Source organism: Brachyhypopomus gauderio, chromosome 5 (genome assembly GCF_052324685.1).
Source record: "Brachyhypopomus gauderio isolate BG-103 chromosome 5, BGAUD_0.2, whole genome shotgun sequence".
Taxonomy (NCBI): domain Eukaryota; kingdom Metazoa; phylum Chordata; class Actinopteri; order Gymnotiformes; family Hypopomidae; genus Brachyhypopomus; species Brachyhypopomus gauderio.
The window spans coordinates 33927492-33940321 of record NC_135215.1 but is presented as its reverse complement, the minus strand read 5'-3'; the positions used below and the strand labels follow the sequence as shown (position 1 = coordinate 33940321).

General features: G+C 44.5%; 1 protein-coding gene across 2 annotated transcripts; it reads right to left on the bottom strand.

Annotated features, from left to right (window-relative positions):
* Positions 1 to 50: 50 nt before the first annotated feature.
* Positions 51 to 4813, bottom strand: amn1 (antagonist of mitotic exit network 1 homolog (S. cerevisiae)). 2 transcript variants are annotated; one of them, XM_077007348.1, is made up of 8 exons: positions 4670 to 4813; positions 4504 to 4599; positions 4216 to 4348; positions 3974 to 4103; positions 3653 to 3870; positions 1572 to 1628; positions 1008 to 1119; positions 51 to 905 (listed from the first exon to the last, which is right to left on the bottom strand). In XM_077007348.1, the coding sequence occupies exons 2-8, from the start codon at positions 4530 to 4532 to the stop codon at positions 832 to 834; spliced, it is 753 nt and encodes a 250-aa protein (XP_076863463.1). In that variant the 5' UTR covers positions 4533 to 4599; positions 4670 to 4813; the 3' UTR covers positions 51 to 831. The 2 variants fall into 2 exon arrangements, with proteins under 2 accessions (XP_076863463.1, XP_076863462.1); XM_077007347.1 differs by having other exon boundaries at positions 4504 to 4751.
* Positions 4814 to 12830: the final 8017 nt, after the last annotated feature.

Below are 12830 nucleotides of genomic sequence, written 5' to 3'. Positions count from 1 at the left end.
CAATAAATCCATTTGTAACATCCGGGTGTAGGAGGCAGGCACCAAGACGGTTACGGTGAACAGATAACATTTATTGAAACAAATACGTGTAAGCTCTGTGCGGAGCGCAAGCAGCACATACACACTCACGCCGACACTTGGCTTTAGACAAAGACGAGCACAAGACACTGCGCGAACGCACATTATATAGGTGAGTTACACAGACCCACGTGACCTCGAGACAAGGCACAGGTGTAACAAACGAACACGCTCACAAACAACCCACACCCACAGAAGTACAAACATGGACATAACCGCACGCAGACGACAGTATGACACGCCCACAGGGAAGGGTCCGGAGCTGTTCCGTGACACCATTACTATATACACACACATAAAGAATACCTCATTTAATACATAAACAACACAAATAATACAGAACAAATACCAATTTCAACAACCTGAATTTAAGAAGATAAAGATGTAAAAATGTAGTGTTTTTCATATTAGCAAATATGACAATTATCCACTTAACTGAAATAAGTTGAAATCTACATTGACTTAAGAAGATATCAGTGTTTGACTCATATTCTTGTTTGTTCATAACATGTCTAAGGGACCTAAGGGGCCATGCTTTACAGAAGACTGTAAAAAACGTAGCTGAAGTAACACCACCTTTGATTTCTTCAAATTTGATTTCTTCAAAATTATATTGATCTTATTTCCCACTATCTAATGATGCCCCTTTTCCACGTGTATGTACTGAAACAATCCTACTGTGTAACTATAAATACACACATGGTCAAGTGTAAACAGTTGTACAATGTTCAGATAGCCTTCAGAACTGTACTCTTAGTACACAGTCCAGGAGACCTGCTGGATCTTATTTGGCCCAGTAAAGTTATGGAGTGCCTCCCTGGATTTATCTAAAGGAAAATGTACATTTATTGTTGAAGCGAGTAGAGACATGGATTCATAATGTTTTTTCTATTAACATTAAAGTAACAACAGTGGATCTTACAACATACCTGTAATAAGAGGGCATCCATGAAAGTTGAACATCCTAACGTTGACACAGTTTGAAAGAACAGCAGTCACAGCATTATCTGTCAAATTACGACATCGTACCATTTGTAACTCCTGTTTGGGCATAAACGTACCAAAATTTTAGTTTAAGAGAAAGAGGAAAGCATAAAATGTTTCTCAGGTCCAGGTTTATGTTATTCAAGTAACACATTAAATACTTAAGTCTAGAGTGCAATATAAATTCCTTAAAAATATCCTAACAGTGCTTAATACTCTGCAAGGCACAGAGTCCCTTATGCCTAGTACATCCTTCCAAAGCGCACAAATGTTTAATCTTAATATCGATTTGTGCTATCCTTCTGACAACCATCAACTATGAATACTCCACTTTTTACATCAGAAAAGACTGTATTTTAGTGGTGGTCCTTATAGTAAATTGAAAGCAGTGGTTTATCCACCTTTTCAGGTCATATTACCATTAAATATGTCTTTGCCTTATGCTTTTTAGTTTTCTAGCAATTCCGCATTTTTCCTCTTAGATAAAGACTAATGACCATACACATTACCTTTAGACTATGGCAGCACACTCCAGTTGCAAGAGCAATAACACCTTCATCAGTGACCTGTGACCAACGTAAAATGGACACAAATTAAGTATATCTCATCGATTTGGCGCCCCCTCTAGTGCAGTGCCCCTATGCGTCACAAACGCTGCATACCCCCGTTTTGCGCCACTGATTGCAATGTTGATCATCACAGTTCAAAGCAACATCCACTGCAATGCTTGACTGCAGCTTCACCTACAATGACATGTATTCTCTCACGTCTTGCCCTAGAATTCCTTCCATTTTAATCATGTACTGCTGTGGTACATTTGGTGAGTCTTTTTGAACCCTGATTTAATATCCATTTTGTCAATGTGGGTGAAAGTGGGGGTCAAAGTACATTTGTTTCCCCATTCCTTGCCGCTGTCAACTCTTAATTCCAGTATTAAATGTTAACTGTAGTGTTAGTTACAATTTGGTGAACCTTTAAACATTTGCACAGTCCGATATTGCACAGATGTACAAATTGATTTTACAACAAAGTTGTTTTGTTTTTTGCATGAGGCCCAATGGTCCCATTTGCCACCAAAAAATTCACAAATGACATGGCAGAATGACACATCCTTCATTGTCAGATAAGACCAGTCAATTATCATTAGAATTTTGTTTGTTTCTTTACTGCACTCGTTCAAAATAACTTCTGATTCTCCTTGTGGGCCCTAAGGCCGCTAAAAAATTCCAGATCTAATGCTTAATCTTGCAGACTATCCCATTACACCTGGCACAGTAGCCAAAAACCTAGGCGTCATACTCGACTCCGACCTATCATTTGATAAATACATAGACAATACTACTAGGATAGCTTTTCTACATCTCCGCAACATTGCCAAGTTAAGAAATGCATTATCACAGGATGATGCAGAAAAATTGGTGCACGCTTTTGTTAGCTCTAGATTAGACTACTGCAATGCACTACTGTCAGGATGTTCAAATAGGAATCTAAATAAACTTCAAATAGTTCAAAATGCCACAGCCAGAGTTCTGACCAGAACTAGAAAATTTCAACATATTACACCAGTCCTATCAGCTCTGCATTGGCTCCCAGTTAAATTCCGTATTGATTTAAAAATTCTATTATTAACATATAAAGCACTGCATGGGCTTGCTCCTGAATACCTCCAGGAACTTATTTCCTACTATGAACCCCCACGTCCACCAAGATCACAGGGTGCTGGTCTTTTATTAGTTCCACAAATTAATAAGGTAACAGCAGGGGGAAGAGCCTTTTCTTATAAGGCCCCCCAGATTTGGAACAACCTTCCAAAATGTGTACGGAACTCTGACACAGTCACAATCTTTAAGTCTAGGTTGAAAACCCACCTATTTGGTTTAGCATTTGATAATTAACATCCCCCCTTAGATAAAGGTACAGATCCAGGGGTCCATAGACGAAGGGTTTTATGGTAGACTGGGGCGCTGGTGCTGTCGTCCTGTCACTGCTCGTGGTCACTCAAGTTTGTTGACAGGGCAGTGGATGGATGCCATTGTCTCAGAATGCCCCCAAGCCTATGTTACCTTCTGGTTCTGCCTTTTTAGCTAGGTTGTAATAGTTTAACTTAATGCCGGAGTTGCTGCCACACTCCAGAAATGTGTTTAATTTCATCTGTCCTGTATATGTCCTCATACAGAGCTAATTTTCCCTGTTTTATTTTCTCCACATGGCTGCCCGCCTGCTTGAGGAAATATGAGATGAGGAGAGACAAGCGATCCATCCAGTGCCAGCCACCTACTGCCTGACCGGATAGCCTACACCATGATGGACATTACTACATCTTTTCCTTTTCTTTATTTCTTTCTGTTTAAATTGTTGTTGTTGTCATGGTGACCGGTGTCGGCCAGAGGAGGATGGGTTCCCCCCTGAGTCTTGGTTCCTCTCAAGGTTTCTTCCTCATGCAAAAAACTAGGGAGTTTTTCCTTGCCACTGTCACCCTTGGCTTGCTCACTGGGGGCTAGGACTCGGCACTTGTAAAGCTGCTTTGTGACAACAACTGTTGTAAAAAGCGCTATATAAATAAAATTTGATTGATTGATTGATTGATTACCTCTGTCTCACCAAAATGGATGCTGTACAGAAACTTGCAGTTTGTCCCTAGTTCAATCAAGGCTATATCAGTGATCGCCGTGCATCCCCAGAGGGAAATGACCTCTAGACGCTTGCAGTTACGTGCCAGAGCCTGGATTCCTGAATCAGTTACAGCTGGACATCCAGTCAGATCAACTAATTGAAGACATGGACAATGGGATGCCAAGGCCTTGAGACCTAGAGCACAAATCTCTAATTTAGTGTTAATGAATTTTTTTTTTAAGAGTACATTCACTTATGCAATGCTATTCAGTGATAGGTGCTAACTAACACATCCTACCTTCTGATGTGATATGTTCACATCCTATAAGTATTATTGTCCTTAATTGCTGACAATGGATTTGTTTAAGTGTAGCGTCTGAAACTTTGCAGTTCTGAAGATCCAACGTGCGAATTCCTCCATGTAGGACCTGCAAACAGGCCAGATGACGTGAGAGAAAGAGTATGGATCCAGCAGGCACTGAAGAAAAAAACAACTTTAAAATAGGACTACTACAGTTCCAGTAGATTTACCAAATTTACCTGGCTTATATTTAAGTCAGTAACCGTGCCTTGAGACGTCATTATTCGGATCAGCTTGTCTTTCACGGTACACGGCAAAGTTCGTACACAGTCGCTGTAGGGGGCCACATACTGCGCGACCCTGACACTGCTCCTGGGGACAGATTGGTTACGGTACTCAGGATCTTTTCCATCTGTTTTTTATCAGTCACTAATAAAAAACGTCACGTCAACATTAGATGTACACTTGTCAAGTACAGAAATGTTCTTTGAATGTTCGTCGGGTTGTAGCTAGGAAGGATTACTCACAGGTTCAAAAGTGAATCTACAGTTGACATCACGTTACATGTGCCTTCAACGCGTTCAATATTTACGGAAGGCTGCACCCCTTTTGGTCTCACGAATCTATAAAACGATAAAATATTAGTCTGACAGTAAGCAAAAGCTCAAACGTGTAGCTCATGGAGCTGCTTACCTGTTTGAAAGTAACCAGGAAGATGTGAAAATCGCCAGAGTATTTCAATAAATTGCAAGTAGGCTACGTTTTCATTCCACCGCGTTTATGTACATAGAAAAATAAACAATGGCGTCATAGACATGCGCGTCAAATCAGCATCGAATTCCGGTCTCGGTCGGCAAAATAATTCAAAATACAGGTTGACTGGGAAACTACAGCAATAAACATTAAAATGCGTACTTAAAAAAAAGTTCATAAAATAATCTCGTATGTATGTAATTTGCATAAGAATAGTATGACAATTCCTATGATAATAAATTTGGTGATTGTGATGAGGAGAGGGTGAGGTTTCCATCACATTACACATGACAAATGTGCATACTTCACGACCATGTACCATATATATTACATTTTGCACATTTAAATGCTGCATTTCACCACAAAATATTCACAGGTGGAGTGAAGCTAAAGTAGTCTTCAAATAGAAATTTTCATTTAGTTTAAAAAATATTGAAGTGGTGTAGCAGCTCTTCACATGTGCACATAAATCAGAATCAGAATCGCCTTTATTGTCATTATAATTTGCATTACAATGAAATTTGATTCTACTCCAAGGTGCTTGTTGCATGGGACAATAAATACACACAATACACACAATAAATACACTGTAAGGATTTGGTGGATTCCTCACGGTTATTTATATATATATATAACAGATATGACACGAAACAAATGGAGAACCACTGTCCGTAGTTTATTATTATATTGAAGGTCACTATAAAACGGACGGTTAGACAGAGTCAGTAGTAGCAACTACTAAGTAAGCGAGAGAGAGCAGTAACCATTCACGCAGTATGAACAGAAGAGAGAAGTCCCGCGCGCGCATAGGGCAACCACACTTTACGTCATCAAGGGGCGATCATTACATATCCCCCCCACTTAAAATGATGGCTGTCCTCAGACCATAACCCCCAAAACAACTTTACCAGGCATTAGTCATGACAGTGGCAACACAAATAAGTCAAAAAACCTTGTACTACTACTGACAGAACTGCCTGCACCATGCGGCTATAGCCCAACACCTGACAACATACAAACAGTGTCCCCTTTTTTTTTCTTTTTTCTTATAACACCTTTCTTAACACTCCAAATACATGACACACGACTGCTAAAACAGAGCAGTTGTACATCGACACCATACTACATTAGCATGTATCATTAACATTGCACTGTAAACAAAACCTGACATTTTCACTTTTGTTATGAAACTCTTGTAACCCATCAATACATAAAACAACAGAGCTTGTATAACCAAGGAGAATGATAACCGGCAAAAGAAAACATGTCAATATCCAAGTCAAGAAACAAAATGAGGATTTGTCCTATTCCCATCCCAGTTACTGGTGACCCTTGGTGTATGTCTAGGATGGAGAAAATATGAGTGTGTTTCAGCGTAGGTAGGCTGTGTACTGGTAACACCTGCATACAGGGGGTCAGGGGAGTAACTGTGTGTGTTGAAGTTGGTGGCTATATGGGGTGCGAGGAGGGGAACACTGGCATGTGTTGGGGGCCTGGAGGCGGGCTGCAAATAGGAGTGTATATCTGTGTGTCTAGGGCGAAGGGAATATGGGTGCCTTTGTGGTGGCTGCACGTGTGGCACTTGAACATCAGCAGGGGGCAGTGATGGCTAAGTTACCTTGAGAAAGTAATCCGATTACTGATTACTCCTTTTAAAAGTAACTTAGTTACGTTACTGATTACTTGATTTTAAAAGTAACTACGTTAGATTACAAGTTACTTTAGTAGTTACATTCAGCAGCAAAATAATTTTTTCCAATACTCACTTTATTGGAAGTGCATTATTAACAGTAACAACATATTGAAGCAGGTTCGGTAACCGAGGCAGAAACTGCTCAATCCAAAAATCCCGAGGAGGGAAACTTTATTGATAACGCAACTCTGGCGCGCGCGCAGTGACATCACTGGCAGGGGGTGCGAATGAGTCTACAGCACCGTCAACCGGCGTGTCGGCCATAGAGGCAGCCATTGGGAACCGGACCTGAGGCTCAGTCTCCTCTCCAAACATGACGTCAAATCCATACTCCTCCTGTTCATCTGCCAGTAGACCCTCCTGTCCATCAGTCTCCGTCAACTGCACAGGCATGTTCTCCAAACCTTCTTCCTCCCCATCCCAAGTATAGAAGGGGAGCAGATTACTGACATGGTGAACACCACTCTCTGCCCCATCTGCCACTCTAGTCAGCTTGTAATTCAGGTCTGACATCACTTCAGCAATCCTGTAGGGGCCTTTGTAGAGAGGGGCTAGCTTGGCTGCAAAACCTGCTGAGGCATCGGACCGTGGGTGAGCTTTCAGCCTGACTAAATCTGCTACACGGAATGAAACCTCCCTGCGTTTCTTATCATAGTGTTTCTTCTGCATGGTCCGACTACTTGCCAGGGCTACCTTCACATGTTCATTTGCTTCCCGCAAGGCTGAGGTGAGCTCTATCTTGTAATCGTCAACAGAGTCGGCCATGTATCCTGGACTCGGAGAGATCCACAAATCAAGGGGTGTGTTCAAGTCCCTGCCATATAAGAGATACGCTGGGGTGTCTCCCGGGCTCTGGTGCGGAGCAGTCCTCAATGCAAAAGAGATCAGGGGCAGCTGAAGGTCCCAGTCTCTGTGTCTCTGTCCTACATACGATCGGATTGCAGTCTTGATTGTGCGGTTAACACGTTCCGTCTGATTAGACTGTGGGTGGTATGCTGTAGTCAATCTGTGATCTGAGCCCAGTGCCGAAACGACTCCCTCAAAAAAGTCACTCACAAACTGAACACCTCTATCTGAGACCAGGTGGGTGGGAGCTCCATGTCTCGCAAACACTTCTGAGACGAACCTCCGTGCTGCAGTTGCTGCTGTGGCCTCTTTAATGGGGCAGATTTCCACCCATTTAGTAAAGTAGTCAATAAAGACCAAAATATATTCATTTCCACGGCCAGACCTGGGAAGAGGGCCCATGAAATCAACACCTGCAAACTCCCATGGGTAAGTAGCTACCACGGGCTTGAGATATCCTCCCGGTCTCTGGTTAGTTGGCTTTGAAAGTTGGCAAGACACACACGAGAGCACATATTTCTTAACATCCCCCCGCATGCCAGGCCAATAGACTCGCTTCTGCAAACGCCCCAGGGTCTTCGTCACACCCAAATGTCCAGCCATTGGGTGGTCATGAAAGTAACTCAATAGGGTTCCCCTCATGGCCTCTGGCACATAAAAACGTAAGTCCTTGTCTTGGTGCAGTCGGCAGGAAGCCCTCTTATCTATGTAGTATACCACACCATCTTGAACACAGAAGTCTGGCGAGTCCACGCAGGAGCCATTTTCCAAGTCAGTGTAGAGCGCTGAAATTACTTGATCAGCTTGCTGGAGCTCTCGTAGTTGTGCCTTGTACTCCAATACCACTGCTGGCTGATGCCTGGGGTTAAGTGAGGCGACTGTAGCATAGGAGGGTAACAGGTCCACTGGCTCGGTCGGAACGCTAGCTGGAATTCGTGACAAGGCATCTGGTACCAAATTGGCCGAGCCAGGCCTGTGTATGACCTCAAAGTTAAAGTCCTGTAGCCTCAAACACCATCGTGCCAGCCGGCCTGAGGGGGAGGGTCTGGTCATCAACCACCTTAAGCTATTATGGTCTGTCACCACAGTGACACCAGAGCCTTCAATGTATGGTCGGAAATGTTCCAGAGCCCATATCACCCCTAAACATTCCTTTTCCGAAGTAGAATATTGGCGCTCAGACTTGTGTAGTGTCCGGCTCGCAAATGCAACCGCTCTGTCCAAGCCATCCTCACCGGTTTGGGTCAGAGCAGCCCCAAGGCCTACATCACATGCGTCTGTGTGCACCGTAAAAGCTTTGTTAAAATCAGGTAGCACTAGGACAGGCGCACTGCTCAGCATCTCCTTTAAGTGCCCAAATGACTCCTGGCATGCTTCGGACCACACAAACGGGACATCTTCCCTCATGAGGGCAATCATTGGTTCGGCAATGCGGGCATAGCCTGAGATGAACCTCCGGTAGTAACTTGTCATCCCCAGGAATTGGCGTACATTTTTAACAGTCTTGGGAGTGGGAAATTTGCTAATGGCTTCCACTTTACTTTCATCTGGGCCAATGCCTCCAGGAGTCACAAGATAACCCAAGTAAAGCAACCTCGGGGTGCAAAAATGACATTTCACCATCTTCAAGGAAAGGCCAGCCTCTGACAAACGCCCCAGCACCCTACCAAGGTCAGACAAGTGTTGTTCAAAGGATGGGGAGGCCACAACAATATCATCAAGGTACACCATGCAACAATTGTGTGAGAGCCCTGCCAAGACTGTGTTCATCAACCTTTGGAACGTTGCTGGCGCATTCGACAAGCCGAAGGGCATGACCTTGAACTGATAGAGTCCTTTGTGAGAAACAAAAGCAGTCTTTGGTCTTGAGTCAACAGCAACTGAGACCTGCCAATAACCCCGTGCAAGGTCCAACGTGGAAATGAACTTGCCCCGCGCCAAAAAATCTAGCGAGTCGTCCACCCTTGGAAGTGGATATGAATCTCTGACAGTAGTTTTGTTGACTTTACGAAAATCGACACAAAATCTAGGGTCTGCCCCAGGTTTTTCAACTATTACAATTGGAGAGGCCCAGGGTCCTGAGGCAGGTTCGATAATGCCATCCTCCAACATTTTGCTAATCTGCTCTTCAATAATCTTTCTTTTTCCTGGCGAAGCACGATACGGAGGAAGGCACACCGGTTTTGGTGTCCCTGTTTCTATCACATGCTCCACCAAGGAAGTACGGCCCAGCTTTCCTCCAAAGAGGTGTGAGAAGTCTCTTAACAGGTTTGCCAACTTGTCTTTGTCTGCTGGGGACAGAGCCGCCTGCTCTACGACAGGGCCGATGTCTGGTTGCTCCTCACTAAAAGTCAGACAGGCTACATGTCCTTCCAAATCCTCAAACTCCTCCTCTAACAAACAAAGGTCTGGTGCTGAAGAGGCATTGTCTCCTACCCTCACACTTCCTGTCGCCGAATGTGTACATCTGCCTGAATCATGAAATCTGTCCCTAAAAGAATGGGGCAAGACAGGTCTGGGATTACAGCGAAACGATGAGTAAATGTTTGCCCCAACAACAGGACAGGCAGCCACACAACGCCAGATGGATTGCATTGCTTTGAATCAGCCAGCTCCAGGGGGGAAAAAGTCCACGGGAGAACAACATCGTCCTTTATCCCACATTTCCCAAGAGTGGATGGATGGACCGCCGAGATGGATGCCCCAGTATCAAGGGTGGCCTGCAATGACACCTGGTTGACAACCACGGCGGATGTCAGTGGGGTACGCTTCGCCCTCCTCGAGCCAGCCTGCACAGACCCTACCTTGTGAGAACTCTCTGACTGTTGCGGCCTAGACCCTGACTCAGCCTCCTGCCTAACGTCACGAGGTCTTTGAAACCTGCGTGGTCGAGCTCCCGTGTCACCTTTAGAGTCCACAGCAGTGATTGGAGCATTCAAAGCCCCCTGACCAGCCACAGACGAACGTCCGCTAGACTCAGCATTAACATTCTGCCTAGACATCTTACAATTACCACAGTTGCGTACAGTGACACCAGGAGTCAAGCACTTATAACAGTGCATATCCTGGCGTGACGGCGTCACCGGAATTCTGGTAGACGAAACCGGCCCCAAAGCAGCATGTAGCTCATGGGCCGTCAGCAGTAACTCTGTCAAAGTGGTAGGAGCAGTGGCATGAAGTGCTAGCCTAAACTGGTCTGAGACATGTCGGCTGATCACCCCAATCTGTTCCTGTTCAGAAGGTGGTTGTTTCAATCATCTGAACTCAGTCACTAAGTGAGCAACAAACGTGGGAAGTGGCTCATTGACGGCTTGGACTCTGTCCAAAATGCCCCTCCAGATTTTCTCTTCATTGTCTGTTGGTAGGAACGCCTGACGGAACAGACCTGAAAAATGACCCCAAGAGAGTAGGTGGGGCTGCATGGCACAGAACCACTTCCGAGGCTCTTTTTCAAACAGGCCTGTCAACTCAAGGAAGAACTGGGAATCAGACAAGCCGAGTGTGGACTTGTACAAGGAGACTGACTGTAGCCATTCCTCAGGATCGACAGACATACCCCCATCAAACTTAGGTGGGACGAGGCCAGGAAGATGAGCTGTGTTAGCAGTAGCTTGTTTTGTGTGTGTGTTTATTTCCTGTTCCTGTGAATTGTCAGTGGACTGGTCATCACGAATGTCATGACTGGGAAGCGTACGTGTTGCAGGGGTTGAGGTAAACATTGGGCGAACTTCTGTGTTATGTCTGCATGAGTGTTGAGAATTATGATCTTCAAATTGCTGCAGTAAGCTGTGTTGCAAATCAATAGACATGCTAAAGGCATATGTCAATGTGTCTACCTGTTGTTGCAAACTTTCTACCTGTGCAGTCAAACGCTGAACAATCAATGACTCACTATTGTCAGACAGTACACTTTCCCTATCACCACCACCCACTGAAAGTGAGTCAATACGCCTAGCCATCACAACAGATGTGGAGATACTGAAAAAAAATAAAACTAGTTACCTGTACAAGCAGGACATTTTCAATTGAAACATTCAAACAAATGTAAACATATATAAACTGCGAATGCAATGAATGCAAGAATAGAAACAGTTCAAACAATTGGGATTTTTTTTTTTACCAGTGTTGACCAAAACGTTCAACCTGAATTATTATGTGTTTGTGTTCGCTTAGCTCTCGGATTCCACGTTGTAGGCAACAACGTTCAGCTGCTGTGTCTCTCCCAAGTTCAATGCCGCAGTCGGAGTTCGCGCAGACGCGTCGATCAATCAGCTACATGCATTCCCTCCATGAAGGTGGAGCCACTCTGGCTGGCTGGTTGGACATAACTTCGCTCACAGTAGCACAAACACGGTTCTCCTGTACCTGAAGTCCCACTCCAATCGGCGTAGAAAAATTGTCCAACGCACAAAAACAAATCCAAGCGCTTCAGATGTTTAATCCACCCAAAACACTGTGGTAGTTTCCGTCGTAGCACTATTTGAGGCACCGAAGCTGCCGTGCTATTCCGCTAGCATGTACATCAATCTTTAGCTATACGCGGAGTCCACTGTCAATGTAGTTAACTTCGGCTGCTACGTTATCACATTGAAAAGTCTCATGCACGTCGAACAACTTTGCCACGAGTACATAAAACGTCTCACCTCGTGAAATTCACGACAAGGTAAACACCCTCACTTCACTAACTGTCCGAAGAGTGTCCAGACTTTAATCCGAGGATGTTCAATCACAGTTCGGGCGCCATTTGTAAGGATTTGGTGGATTCCTCACGGTTATTTATATATATATATAACAGATATGACACGAAACAAATGGAGAACCACTGTCCATAGTTTATTATTATATTGAAGGTCACTATAAAACGGACGGTTAGACAGTCAGTAGTAGTAACTACTAAGTAAGCAAGAGAGAGCAGTAACCATTCACGCAGTATGAACAGAAGAGAGAAGTCCCGCGCGCGCATAGGGCAACCACACTTTACGTCATCAAGGGGTGATCATTACAACACACAAAATAACACACGGTATTTACATGTTGAATTTAGTGCAGTGATGGCTCTAGGGTAAAGCTGTCCCTGAGCCTACTTGTGCGAGTTTTGTGCAACCTGTACCATCTGCCTGAGGGTGCCAGGTCAAACAGGTGATTGCTGGGGTGGGATGAGTCCTTGGTGATGCTGACCGCCCTTCTGAGGTAGTGAGAGGTGGCAATGTCCTCCAGGCTGGGCAGGGAGTAACCAGTGATCCCCTGGCATCAGACAGCGCTTTTTTGTTTGCTACTGAGCACCCTCCGTACCATACTGTGATGCAATACATGAGGATGCTCTCAATGATGGATCTGTAAAAGAGCACCAACAGTTTCTCCTCCATCTTGTTCCTCTTGAGAACTCTCAGGAAGTGGAGTCGCTGCTGGGCTTTCTTCACCACTGTTGTTGCGTTTTCAGACCAGGAGAGGCTGTCTGTGATCTGCACACCCAGGAACCTGATGGAGCTGACCCTTTCCACGCAGACTCCGTTTATGTGAAGCGGGGCAGGGTCAGTCCTGCCCTTTCTGAAGTCCAGAATT